The sequence below is a fragment of the Lontra canadensis genome, unplaced genomic scaffold (assembly GCF_010015895.1).
Source record: "Lontra canadensis isolate GAN:19392208 unplaced genomic scaffold, GSC_riverotter_1.0 scaffold116, whole genome shotgun sequence".
Classification (NCBI taxonomy): Eukaryota; Metazoa; Chordata; class Mammalia; order Carnivora; family Mustelidae; genus Lontra; species Lontra canadensis.
In genome coordinates this window covers 3,595,119-3,615,898 of record NW_022631110.1, presented here as the reverse complement: position 1 = coordinate 3,615,898, position 20,780 = coordinate 3,595,119, and the positions used below count along the sequence as shown (strand labels likewise).

At 44.1% G+C, this 20,780-nt stretch overlaps 1 protein-coding gene across 10 annotated transcripts in view; it reads left to right on the top strand.

Annotated features, from left to right (window-relative positions):
- The window catches only part of SH3KBP1 (SH3 domain containing kinase binding protein 1), a 335,619-nt gene that overhangs the window by 130,481 nt on the left and 184,358 nt on the right, over positions 1–20,780 (top strand). For all 10 annotated transcript variants that reach the window (XM_032840763.1, XM_032840758.1, XM_032840760.1 and 7 more), the window contains exon 3: positions 9,500–9,623. In XM_032840763.1, the coding sequence (XP_032696654.1) occupies positions 9,500–9,623 (124 nt within the window). The remainder of the gene's footprint in view (positions 1–9,499; positions 9,624–20,780) is intronic.

Sequence of the window (20,780 nt, the reverse complement as noted above, 5' to 3'; positions counted from 1 at the left end):
CAGACAGTGCTCTGAGAGGGCCCGGACCCTCGAGAAGACTGGTGTGAGCACGGTAAGACAGTAGGTGTAAGCGCTGCACTTTCAGTATAGGGATGCAGCCAAAACGATTTAGGTCTTTTTGTCCAGTGAGCACTGCACAGATATTATCACATGAATTCCACCGTAATTTGCATTTTTCTTATGAGTGTGGTTAACCATCTTTTCATGCAGTGAAGTCATTTTTTCCCTATGAATTGTCCTTTGCTCTTTTTGTTGGGTTCTTGATCTCTTTGCCTATACTTTGTAGAAGGTGTTCTCTCTAACAGGCAATGCTCCCCCACTTGGACTTTTGTTGATGAATCTCCTTTCTTTTATTCTGGTTTTGTCTCTTTTGTGGTTGTAGTTTTCCGTAACTCACCAGTCTTTTCTTTTGCAGCTTCTGGATTCTGTGGCAGAGTGTCAAATCCTCTTTCTCACTCTGAGATCATTAACTATTTCTCTCATGTTTTCTTCTAGTGCTTTTAAGGTTTCATTTTTGAATGAGTAAATTTATTTTGAATGTCTAACATTACCAGTTTATTTTTTTTCAAAGATTTTATTTATTTATTTGACAGAGAGAGACACAGCGAGAGAGGGAACACTAACAGGGGAAGTGGGAGAGGGAGAAGCAGGCTTCCTGCCCAGCAGGGAGCTCGATGTGGGGCTTGATCCCAGGCCCCTGGGATCATGACCTGAGCCGAAGGCAGACACTTAACTGACTGAGCCACCCCGGCACCCCATAACATTCCCAGTTTAATAAAGAAATAGGTATTGCTTGTTTAAAGAAAATGAGGTGGTGTGAGAATTTTCTTACTGTATCTCCTCCTACTGCTCTTAAACCAAATCCTATCCTGGCAGGTGAGAAGTTGGTTGTGATCCTGTGAACACTAGCTGGGTTGTTGTGGGGATGATAGAGACTTCCATGTTGTCATAGCTTTGGACTGAATTGGAAATAATACCCCTTGTCTGTAATAGGTGTCCTGCCCATAACACTCTGCTAAATTGGCCATTCATTTGACAGATAGTTATTAAGTGCTTACTAAAGCATGTCCAAACAGCTGGTTGGTATTGACACCCTTTGATCCACTGGTAATAATCTAGATGTTTAGCAGGGCATGGGCAGTTGTAAAGGCACTGGCTCTCATGCCGGTCATCACATTGTGCATATATCAGGAAGCTGTGTTACCTCTTTGGGACACGAAGGAAGCTGTTCTTATCTTTGTCCAGCCTGTGGTACTTCCTGAACTCTTCTCAACGTTTATTCCCACCCTGCTGGTCAAGAACTCCTTCCTGGGCTTTTGTTATCAGTGATTATGGGGAGATAATACTGCAAATGTATGATATTACAAACATGTAGTTGAAGATTTACATAGAAACATGACAATAGGTATCCTGTTACTTTAAAAAAAGAACCTTGTTAGCTTTGAGATGGAAAGATCATAGGTCAATGATATGTCAGAGCACTTTTCTAAGTGGGAACATATTTTGCTAAGTATAAGAAAACCATTGTGGTATGAGATACTGGCATGGGTTCACTATGTAATTTTTAGGGGAAATGATGAAATATTTCAAGCATGAGAAAGAGGCATAAACTGAATAGCAAACACCAGTGTGTCCACCCCCTTGATTTATCAAATCCTCATATTTTGCCATATTTTCAGATGTTTTATGTGTGAGTGTATGTGTGTGTGTGTATTCTTTGTCTTCCTAATGAAGTTGGTGCATTTCATGGTTCAACAGCATTGATATTTTTAATTTTTTTTATTTTTTAAATTTTATTTATTTATTTATTTGACAAACAGAGATCACAAGTAGGCAGAAAGGCAGGCAGAGAGAGAGAGGAGGAGGAAGCAGGCTCCCGGCTGAGCAGAGAGCCCGATGCGGGGCTCAATCCTAGGACCCTGAGATCATGACCCGAGCTGAAGGCAGAGGCTTTAACCCACTGAGCCACCCAGGCGCCCCAACGTTGATTTTTTAAAATTGTGATAATGAGATACATCTTTTTTTAGCGAAACAGAATCTCACAGCTGAAGCTCTCCTGGAGCTCTGCTATTTGCTTTCAAGATACTTGCAGTGTCTTCCCAGGTGTCTTGAGATTGACTAGCCTTTTCTGAAGGGAGCCAAATGCTGGGAAATCCCAGGCTCTGCAAGCAGCCAATGTTTATGGGGTGGCTGCTCCTCAATTTTTCCTTTTATATGGGGGGCAAGCAGGTAGAGAGTACACTTGGGTGGGGTGGGCAATGTGCTATTTTAGGATTCCGTATCTATTCAAAACTCTCTTGCAGTACATTTGGTGTAAGGGTTTGCTTTAGTGATTTCCTTTTATCTCCTGCCAGGGGTAATTTTGCAAAAAGGTTTTCCATGAAGAGCGGAGGGGGCACAGCCACACCCCGCCCTAAAGGGAGCCTTACCTGGAGAAAGAAACAGACCAGGTTTGAGGGCAGGCTGATGAATGACTCCCTTTTCCCCCCTGCCCTGCTTCTACCCTGAACCGAGAGGACCCTGTCCAGGCTCACGCTAAGACACGGGGAAGCCCAAGACCAATGTTTTCTGCAGGTCAGCACAGCACCGGCTTCCCCCTGGTGTCAGCGGCACCAGCCCGCTCTGTGGGCCTGTAATGCTGGGGGTAGGAGAGAAGGAAATAGTTTAAGATGTGAGGCAAGCAGCTGAGGTGGAGAGGAAGGACCCCATGGAGGGAGGAGATCCACTTGGCTGATTGTGTCAATTACATGAGTCACCCCTTGGCTCACCCACTTGGTAAGCAGCATCTGGTGCATTCCAACTACTTGTGCCCTTGACATTGATCCCGGGAAGCTTTCCCCTGAGATGAATTTTAAGACACCCAAGCACTAGCTTTTCATGTTTTTGACCTTCTAGGATGAAATACTAGCACATTTCATTTTAAAAGAATGTGTTGTCTTCTGGCTTTAGCGTTCATGTTGTTACTTGAAGTGGAAACAGCATACAGTGAAGTGTGGAGATCTTATACGCAAACACAGCTCCATGAAGGTGTGGGTGTGCATACGCCTGTGCAACCATCACCCAGACCAGGTTACAGAACCTCTTCATCCTCCCGGTCATTACCTTCCCAAGGGCAACTGCCCTTTGGTGATCTCTCACCACTGATAAGCTCTGTCTGTGGTTGAGCTTCACATAACAGGAGCGTAGAGCATGGGGTCTTCTCAGTCTGGCTTCTTTCACTGAACAAACATTCTGGTGGAGAGCTTCTTCCATTTTGTTAAGTGTTTTTCTTTTTTATAGCTCTTGCTGTTTAATGATGACATTAATAATGACAAGAAACAACCTGTATGCTGCTCCCTGGTTTACTCTTTGACCCCGAAGACAGCTCTGTGATGGTGCCAGAGCATTTAGGGTTAGATCTTTTAGAGATGACAGGGAAGCTGCTTAGAGGCTTTCGGTATTGCCCCAGGTCACCCACCTAATAAATGATGACACCGACACTAGTTGTTTTCTGTTTTGTTTGGTTTTGTTTGACTCACACCATCATTCTCCCTGTTTACTGTGAGGCCTGCTTCTTAACTTGTATCCAGGTTGGTGGTAGGATGAGAGGAGGGAAGGACCCCCAGACCAGACCTTCACTGGTGTTTTACTGGGGAGTATTTCGGTTAATTGAAAGAAGTTAAGGTTCAACCAAGCCATCCACCCCGCCACCAGCACCTGTCTAGTATGTGATGAATGGGGAGGCTGAGTAGAAAAGAGGGAAAGCCAGCTTAGCTCAGCAGCCAGCCACATCCAGGCAACTCCACTTAACACAAAACAGACCATGTTCGTCTAGTTCCCAGTTGTGCACAAATTATGCCTTTGCTCAGTGAGGCTGTTGTTTGCAGCCTGCTAAATGTGTCATGACAGATTTTTGCTAGAGTGGCATCATTGGGGCTTTTTGGCCTCCAGATGTGGGTGAGCCATCTTGGGCTCTGATCGACATAGTGCTCTGGGAAACAGGAATGGTACAAGTTCTCCTCTCCTTTCAGTCATGTTGCCCTTGTGACATAGCTCGAGTGTTATCACAGCATTGATATCTTACTGATGGCCTCAGTTTTACTGTAATGATGAGTTTGCACTGTTGAAGCATCAGATTTAGGATAAAGAAAAGCTGGGTTTCCTTTATCTCTTAAAGAGATTCGTCAATACCCTGATGATTTTGTAGGGTTTTAAAGCAAGCCCAGTCGTTGCTAATTTATATACGTGGGGATGTATGAATTTCTCTAAGTCCCCATGGCCTGTGGGCCGGGGTGTGGCCTCTACCACGGGGATAGTGGATCCGGGTTCTGCACAATGGTTTAAAATACAGGCCTAATGTTATAAAATGGAGATTGAGGGTTGGGGGCTAGGAACACTCAGACCCAGGAAATCCAGAGTCCCATGATCTGGATCAGAACCTCGGAGAGCTCCAGGTAACCAGATGCTGGCAGCTGTAGGCAGGCAGGAGTTACTCCAGTGCCAAGCCCACCCTCCTCTGCAGCAAAGAGCTTTTATGTGTGCATGAGAAAGGACTTAAAGGATTGGGGCCTCAGTACTGGTAGATTTATGGATAAAGTAGTACCTTATATTCTTCAGCTCTGGAGGGAAGGGAAGTCTTCCCCTGGAGCCCCAGGTGGAGTGATTTTGAGTCTCCCCTTTATAGCCATGGCGCTAACTCTTCCTTGGAGGTATAGCAGGACAGCCCTGCGCAGAAGACACAGAGGTGGGTCCCATGACCCACTATGCCCCTGACTACCCTTGTGGCTTTTGGCTGTTCTTGCATCCTCTGTGGGTCTTATGGTTCTTGAATACAAAAATCTATCAGTCTGGCAGAATTAGGGTTTTACTACTTTTTTTTTTTTTTCAATAACATAATGACAATGTTACTGTGAGGAGCAAGTGAAGAAATATCTGCTGAAACACTTTCATTTCTCTAAGCATTTGCCCTTGTAAGGTTGGGTCATTGCCAGCATTGTTGCCTATTTTTAGAGCCTACCAATAGGAGTCCAGGACATCAGATGTCTATGAAAGTCAAGGTGTTGTTAGAGAGGTGCATTCCCCTTGTTACATGTGGATGGTAATGAGCACCATGGGGCCAGCGTGCATGGCAGATAGTTTGAGCCAGAATCCAGTACGCGGGGATTTGTGGCTTGCTGTGCAATTTAAAAAGTTTTTAAATGAAAGGGTTTGTCCTGTGGTCTTTTGGAAGTAACTGGGGGATTTCCACAGAGGAGTGACAAGAGCATACATTTGTTTTTGGAGAGTGTCTCTGGCAGCAGTGTGTTGACACGGAGACGTCATGGCCACTCCGGCAGGACTCAGGAAGAGTGGTTGAGAGATGCATTCTGAAACGAGATGGGTTGGGTTCCGATTCTGACTCCTGTCTGTTTGGCAGGCTTTCTCAGCACTCCATGTCCTGCTCTGTGCGTCATTGAGGAACAGGGTTGTTGTGCAGACTACAAATTGCCATCCAGGTGAAGCTCTGAGAGCAGCCTGGGTGCATGGCAAGTGTTCCCCTGTTAGCTGGTGTTCATGTGTTTGTTTTCTTGTGGTTAATTACATATAACAGAAAAGTTGCCATATTAACCATTCAAAATGTACAGTTCAGTGGCATTAGCTACATGAACAATGTTGTGCAACCATCGTCCTTATCTCTATCCAAAACTTTTTAGTCACCCCAAATGGAAACTTTGTAACCATTAAATATTGACTCCCATTCCCTCCTTCCACTTCTGGTAACCTGCAGTCTTTCTGTCTCTATGAATTTGCCTCATCTAGCTGCAATATATAAGTGGAATCATACAATATTTGTCCTTTTATGTCTGGTGTATTTCACTTAGTATAATGGTTTCTAGGCTCATTCCTGTTGTACAGTGTCTTGAAACTCGACTCCTTTTTGAGGCTGAATAATATTCTGTTGTGTGGATATACCACATCTTGTTTATCCATTCATCTGTTGTGGGACACTTACGTTGTTTCCACCTTTTGGCTACTGCTGTAAATGTTGAGTCCCTGATTTCAGTATTTTCAGGTATATAACTTATGAGTGGAATTGCTTGGTTACACGGTTCTGTGTTTAACTTTGAGGGACTCCCATACTGTTTTCCATAGTGGCTGCATCATTTTCCATTCCCACCAGCAATGCACAATGGTTCCAGTTCCTCCACATCCTCATCAACACTATTTTCCTTTTTTAAAAAATTACTAGGCATTTTAGTGGGTATGAAGGAGCATCTCATTATGGTTTTGATTTGCATTTCCCTAATGGCTAATGATGTTGGATATCTTGTTGTGTACTTACTGGCTATATGTCTATCTTTCTGGAGAAACATCTCTTTGAGTTCTTTGCCCAGTATTCATAGTTTTAAGGTAGCATAGGAGGAACAGCGAGAAACTGAGAGGTTGAGGAAGTAGATAGAGCCCAGCTGGGTGACTGGTTAGGTATGGGGGTTAACACTGAGTTTTCCAGCCTGCGTAAATGGGTGGATGATGGGCTCTCAAGCAAGATAGCTCCCCTCCCTTCCAGAAAAGAAGCAGGTCAGAGAGAAGATGTTGAGTCTGGGGGAACACTGAGCCTGTGTACCTGGGTGTTGTACAGGCTAAGGGTCTACACGGGGCACTGCTGTATCTGTGTGTCTTGTTTCTCTGGAAAAATATGGGGCATATTTTAAGTTTTGTCTCCTCCCTGCTTCCATCTAAGAAGGAACTTAAGAAATGTGGTCACTGTTAGGCTTCTGTGTGTGGCAAATATAAACAGTCATTGAGGGGACAGTGGAATCTGGGCTTTATGAACCAACCTCTCTCTGGTGCTGCTGTCTTAGCCCTTAAGCACCTGCTTGATCAGGTTGGTCCTTCCAACCTCACAGGGTGCTTCTCTGAAGCCTTGGGTTTGAGTATTCTTTGTTTTTAAGATTTTATTTATTTATTTGACAGAGATCACAGGTAGGCAGAGAAGCAGGCAGAGAGAGAGGAATGGAAGCAGGCTCCCTGCTGAGCAGAGAGCCTGATGTGGGGCTCCATCCCAGGACCCTGGGACCATGACCCGAGCCAAAGGTAGAGGCTTAACCCACTGAGCCACCCAGGCGCCCCGGGTTAGAGTATTCTTAACAATCACAAGTTCTAGGGGTGCCTGGCTGGCTGGTGCTGGAGCATGTGACTCTTGATCTTGGGGTCTCAAGTTTGAGCCTCACGCTGGGTACAGAGATTACTTAAAGACAGGCAGACAAACAAACCAGTCACAGCTTCTAAAGTTCTCGCCAGTGATCACGCCAGTCTCTCAGACTTTTGTCCCTCCCTCACCGTTCCCCAACTGCATGCCTTTAGCAGTTAGTGCTAAGCAGATGCTTGACATGTCGCCCACAATCCACTGAATTTCTCTGAATTAGTCCTTGGTGACCTTGGATGTTGTATCGCCATGTTATGTTGCGTCCAGCTGGGAGGTCTGTGTGAGCACAGTCATATCCACATTGCAGCGGAAAGGAAGGTTTGAGCAACAGTTCTCCCCCCAAAGAAGCAACCTCTGGGGAATGAGCCCCTGTGGTGGCTTGTTTTCTTTACTTCTCAAGCCATAGCATCCTGGCAGCCATCACTAAGAAAACATCCCATCATGTGGCTCAGGCGGCCAATGTTTGCAGATTATCCCTTGATGCCATCTGCCTGTGAGGCTACAGAAACCCCCGGCAACTGCTGTTCTAGCAGGTGCCACGGCTGCCGAGGTGGGAGTCCGTGTACATACACACGCGTGCACACAGCTTTGTGCTGGGTTGGCCTGGGACACCAGCTGAAACTCTCAACCCAGCGAAGTGCCAGCCACAGTTGCTGATTTCTGGTGGGGCCCTGGTAAAGGAGGGAGGGTGAGGCTGTTGCGAATTGAGCCAGCAGTTGGGGAATTGGATACGGTAACTAACACCCGGGTGTGTGGGAAGCTGCTGGCCAGTGGCTATGTTTTGACAACCTTTTTTGTTCCTTTCTTTCTGCCTCTGCACTCTGCCCAGACTGAGTCCCAGCCCCCTACCTAATTTGCTCTCTTCATGTTTATTCCGTAGAAAGAGCCCATCTCCATTTCTTGCCCCACGTTCTTCCTAAAGAACACATCGCCCTTCCTGCCGCTTAGCCATGCTCTGAGTCTAGCCGCTTAGCTTTCGCTTTTTCCCGCGTTGCTGTAATTAATCATGGATTCAGACAGGCCTGGAAACCCTCTGCTCCAGACCTGCAGTTTGTGAGTTGCTATCATTTTGGGCTATTGATGCTTTCAAAAATAATTATGCCAATTATTAGAGTAATTTGAAGTAATTGTCTCAGCCATCAGTTCTTTAAATTCTGTATCTTTTTTTTAAAAGACTGTATTTATTTGAGAGAGAGAGCACAAGCAAGGGTAGAGGTAGAGGGAGAGGGAAAAGCAGGGTCCCCACTCAGCAGGGAGCCTTATACAATGCAGGGGCTCCATCCCAGGACCCTGAGATCGTGACCTGAGCCGAAAGCAGATGCTTAACCGACTGAGCCACCCAAGCACCCCTAAATTCTGTATCTTAATAGCTTTTTAAAAAGATTTTATTTTTTAAAATTTGCAATAGAGAGAGAGAGAACGAGAGCTAGCGTGGACACAAGCAGCGGGGAGGGGCAGGGCAGAGGGAGAATCAGACTGCCCACTGAGCAGGGAGCCAGAGGCGGGACTCGATCCCAGGACCCTGAGATCATGACCTGAGCTGAAGGCAGACATTTAACCAACCGAGCCACCCAGGCATCCCCTTTAAAGGATCTTTGATAAGAGACCAGCTAGAGCAATCTTTCTGCATAAAGGGCCAGGTATTTTATGCTTTGATCTCTGTTCCAAATACTCAGTTCAGCCATCATAACAGCCTTAGAAAATTCTTCAACGGATAAAGGTGGTCATGTTGTAATGAAATTTAATTTATAAAAACATGTGGTGGGCTGTAGTCTGCTGACCCCTGGCCTAGAATGATGATCTTTATTTCTGTTTGTCCTCCTTATATTTTTCTTTGTCAAGAGTTAAAGAGACCCAGAGGAACTTGATGAGTATAAATGAACTTTAAGTCCCCTTCTTTTTGGTTTAGCATAATTGTGAGACAATGGTGATTTGAGAATATATTTCTCTAACCCCCTGTTGGGAAGGATAGAAACCAGAAGGCTCTTAGGGGGCGACTCTACCTGGCCAAAGCTTGTCCTTGTTCAAAAAGTAGGACAGGCTGTCACTTGGAGCTGTGCAGTATTCCCTTTCTGGTCACTATGACTTTCTGGTCAGAGTCACATGAGGTCATGTCACCATAGTGGACTTCATTTTACTTTACGGGAGCAGGTGCTTCAGTAATAAATATAAGGAAAACAAGCCACAACAACATCGGAAATGGTATTTTTCAAACATCATGTTATACCGAGTTGAGGTCATTAGAGTTCATTTCCAGAAAGCTGAAGCTTAACATAGCTGAAGAGCCATTTTAAAATTTCAAACAACAGTCTTGTTTTCCTTTTATCCTCACAGGAAATAAAGAAAGAAATGAAGAAAGACCCTCTCTCCAGCAAAGCTCCAGAAAAACCCATGCACGAAGTGTCCAGCGGAAACGCTCTGCTATCTTCTGAAACAATTCTAAGAACCAATAAGAGAGGTATGGAAGAGAAGAACAAATCCCTCCCCACACCCAAACCCAAACTGGAAACTTCCGGGTGAACTGTGTCAAACTCTGAATTGCTGAAAAATTGAATGAGAGTTGCCTTTTGTTTTTTCGTATAATTTGGGCACACACCCCCCCACCACACACACACAGCGAGTAACAACGTCATGACTATAGTAAAGGGAACGAATACAATTTTTTTCACAACCAGAATGTAGACTAGATTTGCAAATGATGATTTTCCTAGGACATTAGCTTTCACTTTCGTATCTATTTTTGTGGATGAAAGGTGACTTTAGAGACTGCTATGGCACATGCTGAGCTGTGCGTGTCTGGCCATGCTCTGTTTTTAATTTAAGGGCAGGCTCTGTCAGGGTCTTTCTCTCTGCCTGCTGGCCTCCCAAACACAGACCGTGTCTCTCTAGGTTTAGGAGGCAGATGTGCACAGATAGAGCTCAGACTTCGCTCTCACCAAGGGAACTTTAACCATCTTGTCTGCCCGGTTTGAGACCTCAAGGCAGATTCTCAGGTATTAGCTCGCTGGGGTTTTGTTTTCTCCCATACCCGGCCTTCATGTCACCGCTGTTTGAGATGACAAGAGAGGGCTCAACTCACTTCTCCTGTGGTCCCTCGAGATTTCCTCAGCTTTTCCTGCTCCTACGCTCACACAGAGCAGGCCCGGGGGCAGGGTAGCGTTCAGTGGCAGGCTTTTCATGGGCTGATTACTTCCTTAAAGAGAAATATAGAGCTGTTCAAAAGCAGGAGCAGGAAATGTATTAGCAAAGAGTTCCATTAAAAAGAAAAAAGATGGCAAGTTTACATAACCACAGGGAAGAACAGCTAATCTTTCATAAAATTTAGACAGCAAAAGAATTTGTCCAATAAACTGTCCATTGATCATAGTGCTTGAGACATTAGCTTTGTGTCTCTCTTCCTTCCTGCCTCTTCCTCTTCCCCCTCCAGCTGCCCTGGGTTACATTTCCTTTTTTAATTATTCAGATGAAGTATTGGCTGGCGGCCCACGCTGGTTAGCAGCTATAGGATTTTCTTTCTTTTCTTGTTTTCTTTCTTTTTTTTTTTTTTTAAGCCCATCCTACCAATGCAGGGGGTTTCCCACGTTAAGAATGAAGCATACTTTGCTATCAGAATATAGTTGTCCCCTAAAGTGCCTCCTGCATTCTTGCAAATAAGTTCCAGAACTCCTGGGTTTCAGAGAGTTAGAAGTCAGTGTGTCTGTCTGTATTCCCAATCCTTGCTTGCTGCCCCGAGCCCCTCTTGTTCCTCCTCAGGCTTCTTGGGCCAGTGAGCCAAGGACGGGCACACACATGGTGACGAGCCGCAAGGCTTCTCCTGCCAGCCCCGCTCTTGTAAAGTAAATAAGAGAATTAAGGTAATTAATTAACTTAACAAGATAAGGAATTAATTAAGTTAAGGAATTAAGGTAATTATCCAGATGAGTTGGGTAAAAATTACCTGAGAACTTTAAATCAAAGAAGGAATCCAACTTTTCAGATAATTGCCTCTTTACAACTAAAAATCTGGCCTCTGAGGTCCTCCCCGGAATTTGTCATGATCCAGAAAAAGGTACTAATGGTGGGGTGGGGGGGTGGGGGTGGTTCCTTCCTTTTAGGCCCACAGCCTGATTATGACCAACCTTTGACTCTCGGGTATTTTATGTAATGAATCTGCCGGTAGATCCGAGACCTTAGCCCATGGAGGCGTTCTGTAAATAGGAAACACATAAAATACCATCTTCATTCTGTCCCAGGCTTCACACTGACCCCCAGGTCACCTGGGCCAAACATCAATTTCCAGTTGAAGGGAAGCATTGTGTACCCAGGGCCAGCTCCGTGTTTGGCCCTGCCCCCACCCGTCAATACTAACAGTATCTTACTACTCCTTATAATAAACAGCGGGGTGGATTGATTGGCCTTGTCAGGCCAGATAAATAGTTCATTGTGCTGAGCTCAAAAGCTACATTTTTTTCCCACCCCAAATCAATGAAAAACCACTTTTTCCCTCTTAAAACTAGGATCAGAGGCTAAATCTGTGGGATGTTTCTGGTTACTGTAAACACTTCCATGCAACTAATTTTTCAAGTTTTATGAGTTATTGTCAATGACCCAAGTCTTCTCCTTTCCTTTGTTTCCACCAAGCTTTGTCCCTAGAAATCTCTTGATGTTTTGTCTGCTGCTGTTGTTATGGAGGGCAGTTGCTTTCAGAGTTTAGTAACAGACCACTTTGTTTCATTAACATGGGCTCCCTCTTCGGGTGTTTGAGTCCACCTTGTGATTCACCCTTGGACCCTGTGAGAATTTAATAGAATTAACACGGGTTCTTTTTCTTTTAATAAAGAAAGATCAAAATCTGTTATGAGTCAAATTGAACTACTTCACCGGGTCCTAAACTTGAGATAGACTTAGCTGAAGAAGTTTGCCCACTTGTGGCCAGCAGCTTGGGGACATGCCCCACTTTGCGGTAATGGCAAGTGGGTTGTACTACCTCACCTCTGTGGGATGAGCTCGCCCAAAAGTGTGGGATGAGCTCGTCCTCCTCAGGCCCCCATACAAGGTCAAGAACCACCCTAGGTTTGAAGGAAGCTACTAGTAGCCCTGAGAAAAGGCCAGGACCATGGAAACCATTTGGGGACTGATTAGTTTCAGTTTTCAACTTTAACCTTTGTAAATTTCTACAGAGTTGATTTAGGGAAGTACTGGAATGACTCCATGTGCTTTTCATTTGAGAAAAAGATGTGACTGAAATTGAGAAAGGCAGAGAGAGAGAGAGAGAGAGAGAGAGAGAGAACAGTTTCCCAGTTCCTCCAGATGGCCTGGCTGCCATCAGCTGTACATTCCAGGCATTAGGGCTGTGAGGACATTTGTGTCTGCTCCCACCCCTGGCCATGTCTCTGGGCCTTACCCCAGTCATGGTGAAGGAGATTTCCATTTAAAACAAGCTTTTCCCAAGGAGCAAGAAGTCCTTTTTCATTTACACTTGTAGCATGGATGTTGTATATCCTGAAGTTACCCCAGACTCCAGAATGCTGACAAATTGTAGCCAGACAATCTGAAAATTTTTCTTGGAGCCAAATGACATTCTCATGAACCAGACAGAAAAAGATTGTTTGTTTCCTTCTGAGAATGATTTATTCTTTTGTTTCTTCTCTCATTAAGCCCATATAGAAAAATGATGCACACTCCTAAATTGAAATATTGATGTATGGAGGAATTTTTTTTTTTGAAAAAACATTCAAACCTTGAGTTTAAAAACAAAACTGAACAAAGTGGACATTTTCACAGTCAACAAGCAAATACATTTGATACATACTTGAAAATGAGCAAGGAGGATTTTGTCCATTTCTACTTGAATTAAAGGAAAGAAAAAATCATTTGCTTTCATCCTCAGAAGGGTTTCCCAAGCAACTTTCATGATGTGAGAGGTCCAGTATCCAGCCTGTAATCAATACTGCACGGGCCTTTTTAAGGACCGGCTTCTATTTCTGGGCTTTAGTTCCTCAGGTTTTGCATCATTAGGAGACCTCATGGGGAAGCTGCCTCTCTCAGAACCCTCGGCCGCCCAGGATTTGGGCTATTGTTCCTTCCTCACTTTTACCTGCATCCTAATGAATGAACGTTCAGCAGCGCACATCTACTGGCCCTGTGCTTGGTGCTGGGACAGGTAGAAGCCCTAGATGAACACCAGCCGGTCCTGCCTACAAGCCCTTGCAGTCTGTTGTATCCTGTGGGAAATGTTAAGAAAGCTGTGTGCATTTCTTAAATCTTTTTTATGGCAAGTTGGGGATATGTCTCTTATTTATTTCTGTCATTCTGAATGTGAAGCCACTCCGCGGGTTTCTGGTTGGCTTTATGTGTCCTTGTTTCTATTTCCAGTTTATCATGAATTCAGTGTTTGGTAAGTCTCTATTGTATTTTGCACATTTATTATTCTTTGCTATTATTATTATTATTATTATGCTCTCCTAATATAAAATGTCTTTTATGATCATCTTTTTAAGTCGCTCTGCTACTTTGGCATCTGCCTTCTGAAAGATAAACTGCTTTTACCATCTTTATTTAAGGTTTGTTGTGCATCTGCATTTTACTGCCCTTTCCAGGGATTAATGCTGGAAGATCTGATGGTCTCAAAGATGTTATCTGTAACAGGTCTAGCCCTGACGTTACAAGATGAGATTCAAGTTGAGCTGGGGGAGGGTTGCTCTCGGAGTTGCCATGTGGATATGACTTGGAGTGTAGAACATGAATCTGTGGGCGTGTGGGCTCATTTCGCGTGTGTTTAGTGAAACCTTCAGACAGGTTTCATTCAAAAGTTGTCCTTGACAGATGAACCGATAGCTGCTCTGCCTCTGGTGACACACTGGTGCTTTAAAAGTTAATGTAGAAATTCTTCAGAATTCATTTTGTGTGTGGATGGGTGATGTATACATGCCCCTCTGCCAGCATGATATGGGTCTAGTGTTTGCCACATGGAAGGCCTCTCCATTTTGGTCTGCTGCCTGTAGCTGTCAGACGAATTGTACCGAATGTTTATCTTCCTTTTCCCCCAGCACCGGTCATTGCAGTCCCTGAACAGATATGACGACTGAAGGGGAAATGTTTTTTCAAGCTCCCATTTCTTTAGCCTTTACTTGGCTCCTCAGAGTAACGTTCTCGAGGTACGAGTTGCCTTGTCTGTCAGGATGTGAGTGCGCGTGCGTGCGAATGTGCACGTGCTGCTGTGGAACTCTGGGTTGGCTCCAAGGAGGTGGCTTGGTTCCCTCAATAGGCTGTGGGCTCTTTGTTTGAAATGAAACTGTAAACGAAGGATGGAAAAAGTGTGTCTTTAATAAAGAAAATGTCAACTGCTTTGGTTTTCCAGTGCTTTGTTGTTTAAGGTAGATGCGAGATCTGGGAATTGGTTTATAAAAACAAGACTTTTTTCCTTTCAAATTTCCTTTTGGAGGAACAAATGTGAATCACCCTGGTTACCTAGGGATCTGAAAATGTGGCATGTTGGGTCAGATTTTCTCCAACTCTCCGCATCACCTGTTGACTTTACCTGAACTGCTGGCTTTTATGGCCAGATGGAAGAGTAGGAAGTTAAGCGAAGGCATTACTATTGTGTGGAAGCTCTTGGCTATCACCTGAGCTGGTGGTAATGGAGAGATGAAGATAAAGCTGGCCACCTGGCAACAAACTTGGATGGATATAATTTTATAGCAATGCAATAATACATACATCTGTATAAATGTGTCTGTGTGTGCATTTATCATCTTCTTTCCCAGGGGGCCTTCATTCTTGAAAGTTTGAGAGTAAAGGGACCATAAAGAGATTTTGTTAAGTAATTGATCCCTGGCTGTATTACTGATGGGTTCTCTTGGGAGCCTGTGTTATGGGCTTGGTGGGACCAGTAGTTGATGTTAAGAGTATGTTGCCCCTACTTACTCTCTTATCAGAGTAGTACTGCCTCTTGGATCTAGGGATGGTGATGAAATGGGTGGAAAATGCCCTTCCAAGTGGGTGTGGTCATTGTCCATTTTCCATATATTTTTATATGGAACTGATGAACTTGGCTTTAAGAAATTTTCTTGTATTATATTTATCTCCTTTCAATCTCTGTGTCCTGGTTCCAAGGAGTTAGTGTCCTCTGGAATGTTCCTGCTTGGTTTCCACCCAAGTCCATACAGAGGACAGCCGCAGAGGGGTTCTACGGTGGTGGCTCCACCTGGTGGCTGTCCTAGGAAACTCTTCCTCCTGCCCACCTTTTCTTTCTCCTTGCAGGAGATGCCTTTGGTTCCTCTGACTTTTGGTGTTCTCAGTTCCTGCCATTCCATCTTAGACCCACAGCTTCTCACATTACACATGTGTTCTCTTTAGCTCCTTTCCTTTCTCTTCTAATTTTTATTCATTGAACTCATAGAATCTGTTTCCCCATCCTTATCCCATCTGTTATACCCCCGCTGACCAGGATCATTGTCGATAAGCGTGGGGGGAACAAAAAAGGACTCCTGTAGGCATGACTCTAAGTGTAGATACTGATTTGAACACAATGAAGAAGCCCACTAAAATTCCTGTAGGTAAGCCAGAGTCTTACCAGGTAGCTCCAGGTATCCCTAACTACTTCTTTACTTCTTGTTGAACCTAATTTTCTTGAAAGGAGCAATATTTTATGACTGATGTTGTTTTCAGTTGTCAGCAGGTGGTGAAATAAAGAGCCTACTGACTTTGCTAGCTTCATTATCATTTGTCGGTTCTCTACAGAAAGCCCCTTCTTGCCTGGGCATGAGCCACCCACCCCCACCCCACCGCACTCCCCTCAGTATACCACTGAGCATGAGTATTCTCAATAAATAAAAATGTTTTTACTTTAATTTCATTGTTTTTGGGGTTTCGTTAGTTGATGACATTGCAGATGTGTTTTAGCTACACTGTGGGTTAGTCTGAGAACTTAATCACCACTTATGACTTTGTTTCTATGAGAAAAAGCATTTGGAATTTCAAACACTGCATAGTGCATAACCCACTTGTAAATCTGACTTCTTTCTTTGGTTTTTTCATTGCTGGCCTGAAGCCTTAGGTAACTTTGAAAAGCAAAGAGTCCATGTAATCTGGATGACTGCAGTTTTCTCATGTTACAGAGTCATTTACAATTTACCTGGTACAGAATGCTAGAATTATGCAACCTCCCTCCAGCACACCAGGCTCCGAGGACAGTGCTGACCAACCACATAGCCCTGTTGTAGGCAGTGCTTATTTTCCTCAGTTCTGGGTTGGACCTTGGGGGGCCCGGGTTTGTCTGGCGAAAGGCATGTTCTAAAAGGGATGTTATTGTATATTCTCTCTTCCTAGAGAGGAGGCCATGCAACATGTGTGACATGCTCAGATAGACACCAGGCCAGCATTTCCCAGTGTGCATTGCACAGAGTTAGGGCCCTGCAAAATATCCCACAAAAGAGGGACAGAGAGAAAGAGCGATAAGGAGACAAAAAGGGAGAGAAAATTGGCTCTCCGGACGCATGAATTTTGGCTATGACAGCCTGCACTAACACTGTCTTCGACACCGACAATCACTGTAGCATGTCAGAGGCTCTCAGATGTCCTCTGTTTGATCCTCGGACCGCATTTTACTGAATACTAGTTAGGATGCGCCCAACTTGAAAACTCAGGGCAGGGAGCTGCCTGAGCATCTCTGAGTTCATCTTCAGTTCGGGCCTTGCACAGGGAGTGTTAAAGTGAGCGTGTGGCAGTGGCCATGCGAGTGTAGCAGCGCTGTGAGAGACGCTCAGGAAGCCTTTAACACAAGTTGGGCGAAGCTGGAAGAACATTCCCTGAATCTAAAACTTGAAAACCAGTCCTTTTGGGAGGTCTTCAAGTGACAAGCTGAAAGGGATTTTTTTTTCTCTGGTTCATTTCTTGGGTCCCTGTGTTGAAGAGCACCTAGGCTGGGCTTTGGCAGGAAAAGTGGGCCGAGGGGGCCGGCCCAGTGAACGCGGGGCCAGCTCTACCTGGGACTTGGGTCAGGACAGAACTGGGATTCTAGGGGCGGATTTTATGATGACACAACTGTAGCCCCATATAGTCAGGAGAGTCCCTCTCACCTTCTCTACCTGCTTCGATCAAAAACTGGGGATCTTAGCTCTCCTTGATACCATTAAAGCCCTGACTGGGCATAAAGAAGAGGTTTGTTTGCTCTCTCCTCCTCTTAGTGAAAGAGGCTGCCGTCATGAGTTCAGGTAATGAACCCACTTGTGGCGCTGTGAGGAAATCCCATGTAGCCTGCCATGTAGGCTTCTGGAATCTAGGATTCCTGCAGTGGCTGAGGTCCCTCCCTGAAAGTGCCCCAGTCTTCTGCCTGGTGCAGGGACCAGCTTGTTGACATGCCAGGAAGGAGGACATGGAGCCTCTGCCCAGGGAACCCTCTGATCAGAGGGACTGAACTTAGCTAAGGCCCATGTGGGATTCTCTTTCCCCAAGGGAGATTAATCCAGGTGGAGAGCTGATAGATTAAAGGTAATTGATTAGAGGTATTGTATTGGGACGGCAACTGTCTTCACTTGTCGAAAGCCATGGAAAAGGAGGCTTTTCTCCTGTAGTTTCTTCTAATTTCACTTTTTGGTCTGTCATCACAGCTTGGTCCCCTGATGTTACCTGCAGCTTCGATTTAGTCTTCGGATTCATGGCTTTTTTGTGCCTGTGAGGCCCTGGGACCGTTGTGCCCTGAACAATGAGGACATTTCCTGGCATACCTCCCTAACCCGTGGTCAGACGGACAGCAGGCCCAGCTGTAGTGCCAGGTGGACCACCGGTACAGTTTCCCACCAGGAAGGGAAATAGAGAACAGTCAGAAACTGCCGCGTATGTGTGTGTGTGTGTGTGTGTGCGCGCGCGCGTGCGCGCACATGCACATGTGAGGGCGCGTGCATGTGCTCACTCAAGGAAACACATCTGAGGAGGAGTGAACTGCTGTTCCATTTGTAGTTTCCTGGAGACCTGAATAAGCTCAGTGGTAGAAGGGCCTTGTTGCAGAAAGAATCACTGTTGGTGGACTCCAGCCCCGACTTCTGCTTCACCCCCAGAGTTTCTTTGGGCCTTTAGGCAAGTCTTATACTCTCTTTTCCCATCTGTAAAATAAGGAGCCTACTCTTGTTAATTCCCTCAGGAAATTGTCGATAAAAACGAGGAAAGAGAATGAAGCTTGGGGCAGAGGATGGTGAAAGAGTGAACCAGGAGTCACTGAATACAGTAGTAGTTGTTATTAAAAGAGGTAAACTGCTGACAAGACCCCAGAATGTTGGGAAGAAATTAGATTTATGGACAATAATAATGAAGTGTGGTTTCCGTGAAGCTACCAGTGATCAGATGCACATGGAGGATAGACCATATGTTAGGCCATAAAAGAAGGCTCAGTAAATTTCAAAGGATTAAAATCATACAAAGTATGTTCTCCAACCATACTGGAATTAAATTAGAAATCAACAACAGAAGGATATTTGGGAAATTCACAAATATATGGAAATTAAACAATATACTCCTAAATAACCAGTGGGTCAAAGAAGAATCCCCCAGGGAAATTTTGAAATATTTAGAAATGAATGAAAATGAAAACACAATCTCCAGAAATCACCTGCATATAGCTAAAGCATTGCTTAGAGCAAAACGACAGCTTTTTTATGTGCCTGTATTCAAAAAGAAAACAGATTTCAAATCAAACCCCAACTTTACTTCTTTCCCCAGCTCTACTGAGATATAATTGATGCATAATGTTGTGTAGGTGTAGGTTTAAGGTGTAGAGTGTGATGATATGATACATGTATATATTGTGGAATGATGTCCCTGATAAGGTTGGTTAACACATCTCTCAGCTCCCATAATTATCTTTTTTTTTAGTTGTTGTTAATGGGAGAAGATACAAAATTTGTCTTTCTCTATCATCATTTTTACTTAGCGTAATGCTCTCAACGCTTCATTCATGTTGTCACAAATTGAAGGATTTCCTTATTTTTATGGCTAAATAATATTCCAGTATGTGTGTTTGTGTGCACGCACTTGTGTGACATTTTCTTCATTCATTCATCACTTGCTTAGGTTGTTTCCATGTATTGGCTCTGGTGAATAATGCTGCAGTGAACACGGGGGTACAGGTATCTCTTTGAGATCATGATTTCATTAACTTTGGATATCTGCCCGAAGTGGGATTGTCAGTACCCTAACTTTCTACCTTAAGAAACTAGAAAAAGATGGGCACCTGGCTGGCTCAGTTGGTGGAGCGTGTGATTCTTGATCTCAGGGTAGTGAGTTCAATTCAAACCCCATTCTGGGCATAGAGATGACTTAATAAAAAAATATTTTAAAAAGAAACTAGAAAAAGAAGAGCCAACCAAGCCTGAAGCAGGCAGAGAGAAGGAAATAATAATGATTAGAGTGGAAATAAGTGAAAGAGAGAATAGGAAAATACAGGAAATTACTCAGATCAGAAATTGGTTCTTTGAAATAGTCAACAAATTGACAAACTTTAGCTAACACTGATTATGAAAAAAAGGAGAGCAGGATTAAGATCCTAATATGAGGAATTCAAAAGGGGTCCTCGCTGCCAATCCTTGAGAAATTAAAAATCTTGTGAGGGAATACTATGAACAACTTATACACTCCTTGTGGGGATGTGAACTTGTGCCACTGATTTGGAAAAGAGTCCGGCCATGCCTCACGCTGTTAAGTAGAGAGTTAGCACATGGCCCAGCATTCCATACCCAAGAGAAATGAAAACATATGTCTGCATTCAAACCTGGACACTCATGTTCACAGCAGCATGATTCATAATGGCCCCCAAATGGAAACAACCCAAATGTCCATCCACTGAACAGATGAACAAAATGTGGTTTTTCCACACAGTGGAACATTATTCGGCAATAAGAGGGAGTGAAGGACCCATACATGCCACCACATGCATGGGCCTCGAAAACATGATGCTGAATTAAAGAATCCAGACACTAAAGATCATATGTTTGTTGTGTGATGCCGTTTGTATGAAGTGTTCAGAATAGGCAAATCCATAGAGATGGAAAGTAGCTTAGTGCTTGCCCAGAGCTGGGTGTTAGAATGGGAGGTAGACTGCTCATGGGCAAGAGGTTTCTTTTTGCGGTGACGGAAATGTTCCAGAATTACACTGTTGTGATGATCACACAATTTGGTAACTCTAGAAAAACCATTTAATCACACACCTAGAATGGGTAAATTTTATGGCATGTAAATTGTATCTCGATAAAGCTACGTCTTTTTTTTTTAAAAGATTATGACACAAAGTGCTGTTAATGCACTATCTGGCTGTGCCTGTCTGTCTGTCTGTCTCTTTCCCTTTTACATCCTCTGCCACTCCCCCTCCCAGCTGAAGGACACGATGTGTCATTCTGTTTATTCAAGTCTTTAAAAATTATATGTTTCTCAGTGAAGCCTTATATTTTTTTTTCATTTAATCAGTTGCCTAGGAGATAGTGAGTCTGAGGGATCAAAAAGACACTGTTTTGCTGGGATGACCTAAATATTAGAGAATCAATTTGAGAATGGTAGGAAACTGACTGTGGCAGTCTATTGTTCATTTCTTGAGAAGAAAGGAGAGAGTGCCTATAAATCAAAAGACAAAACTCTTATATTCTTAATT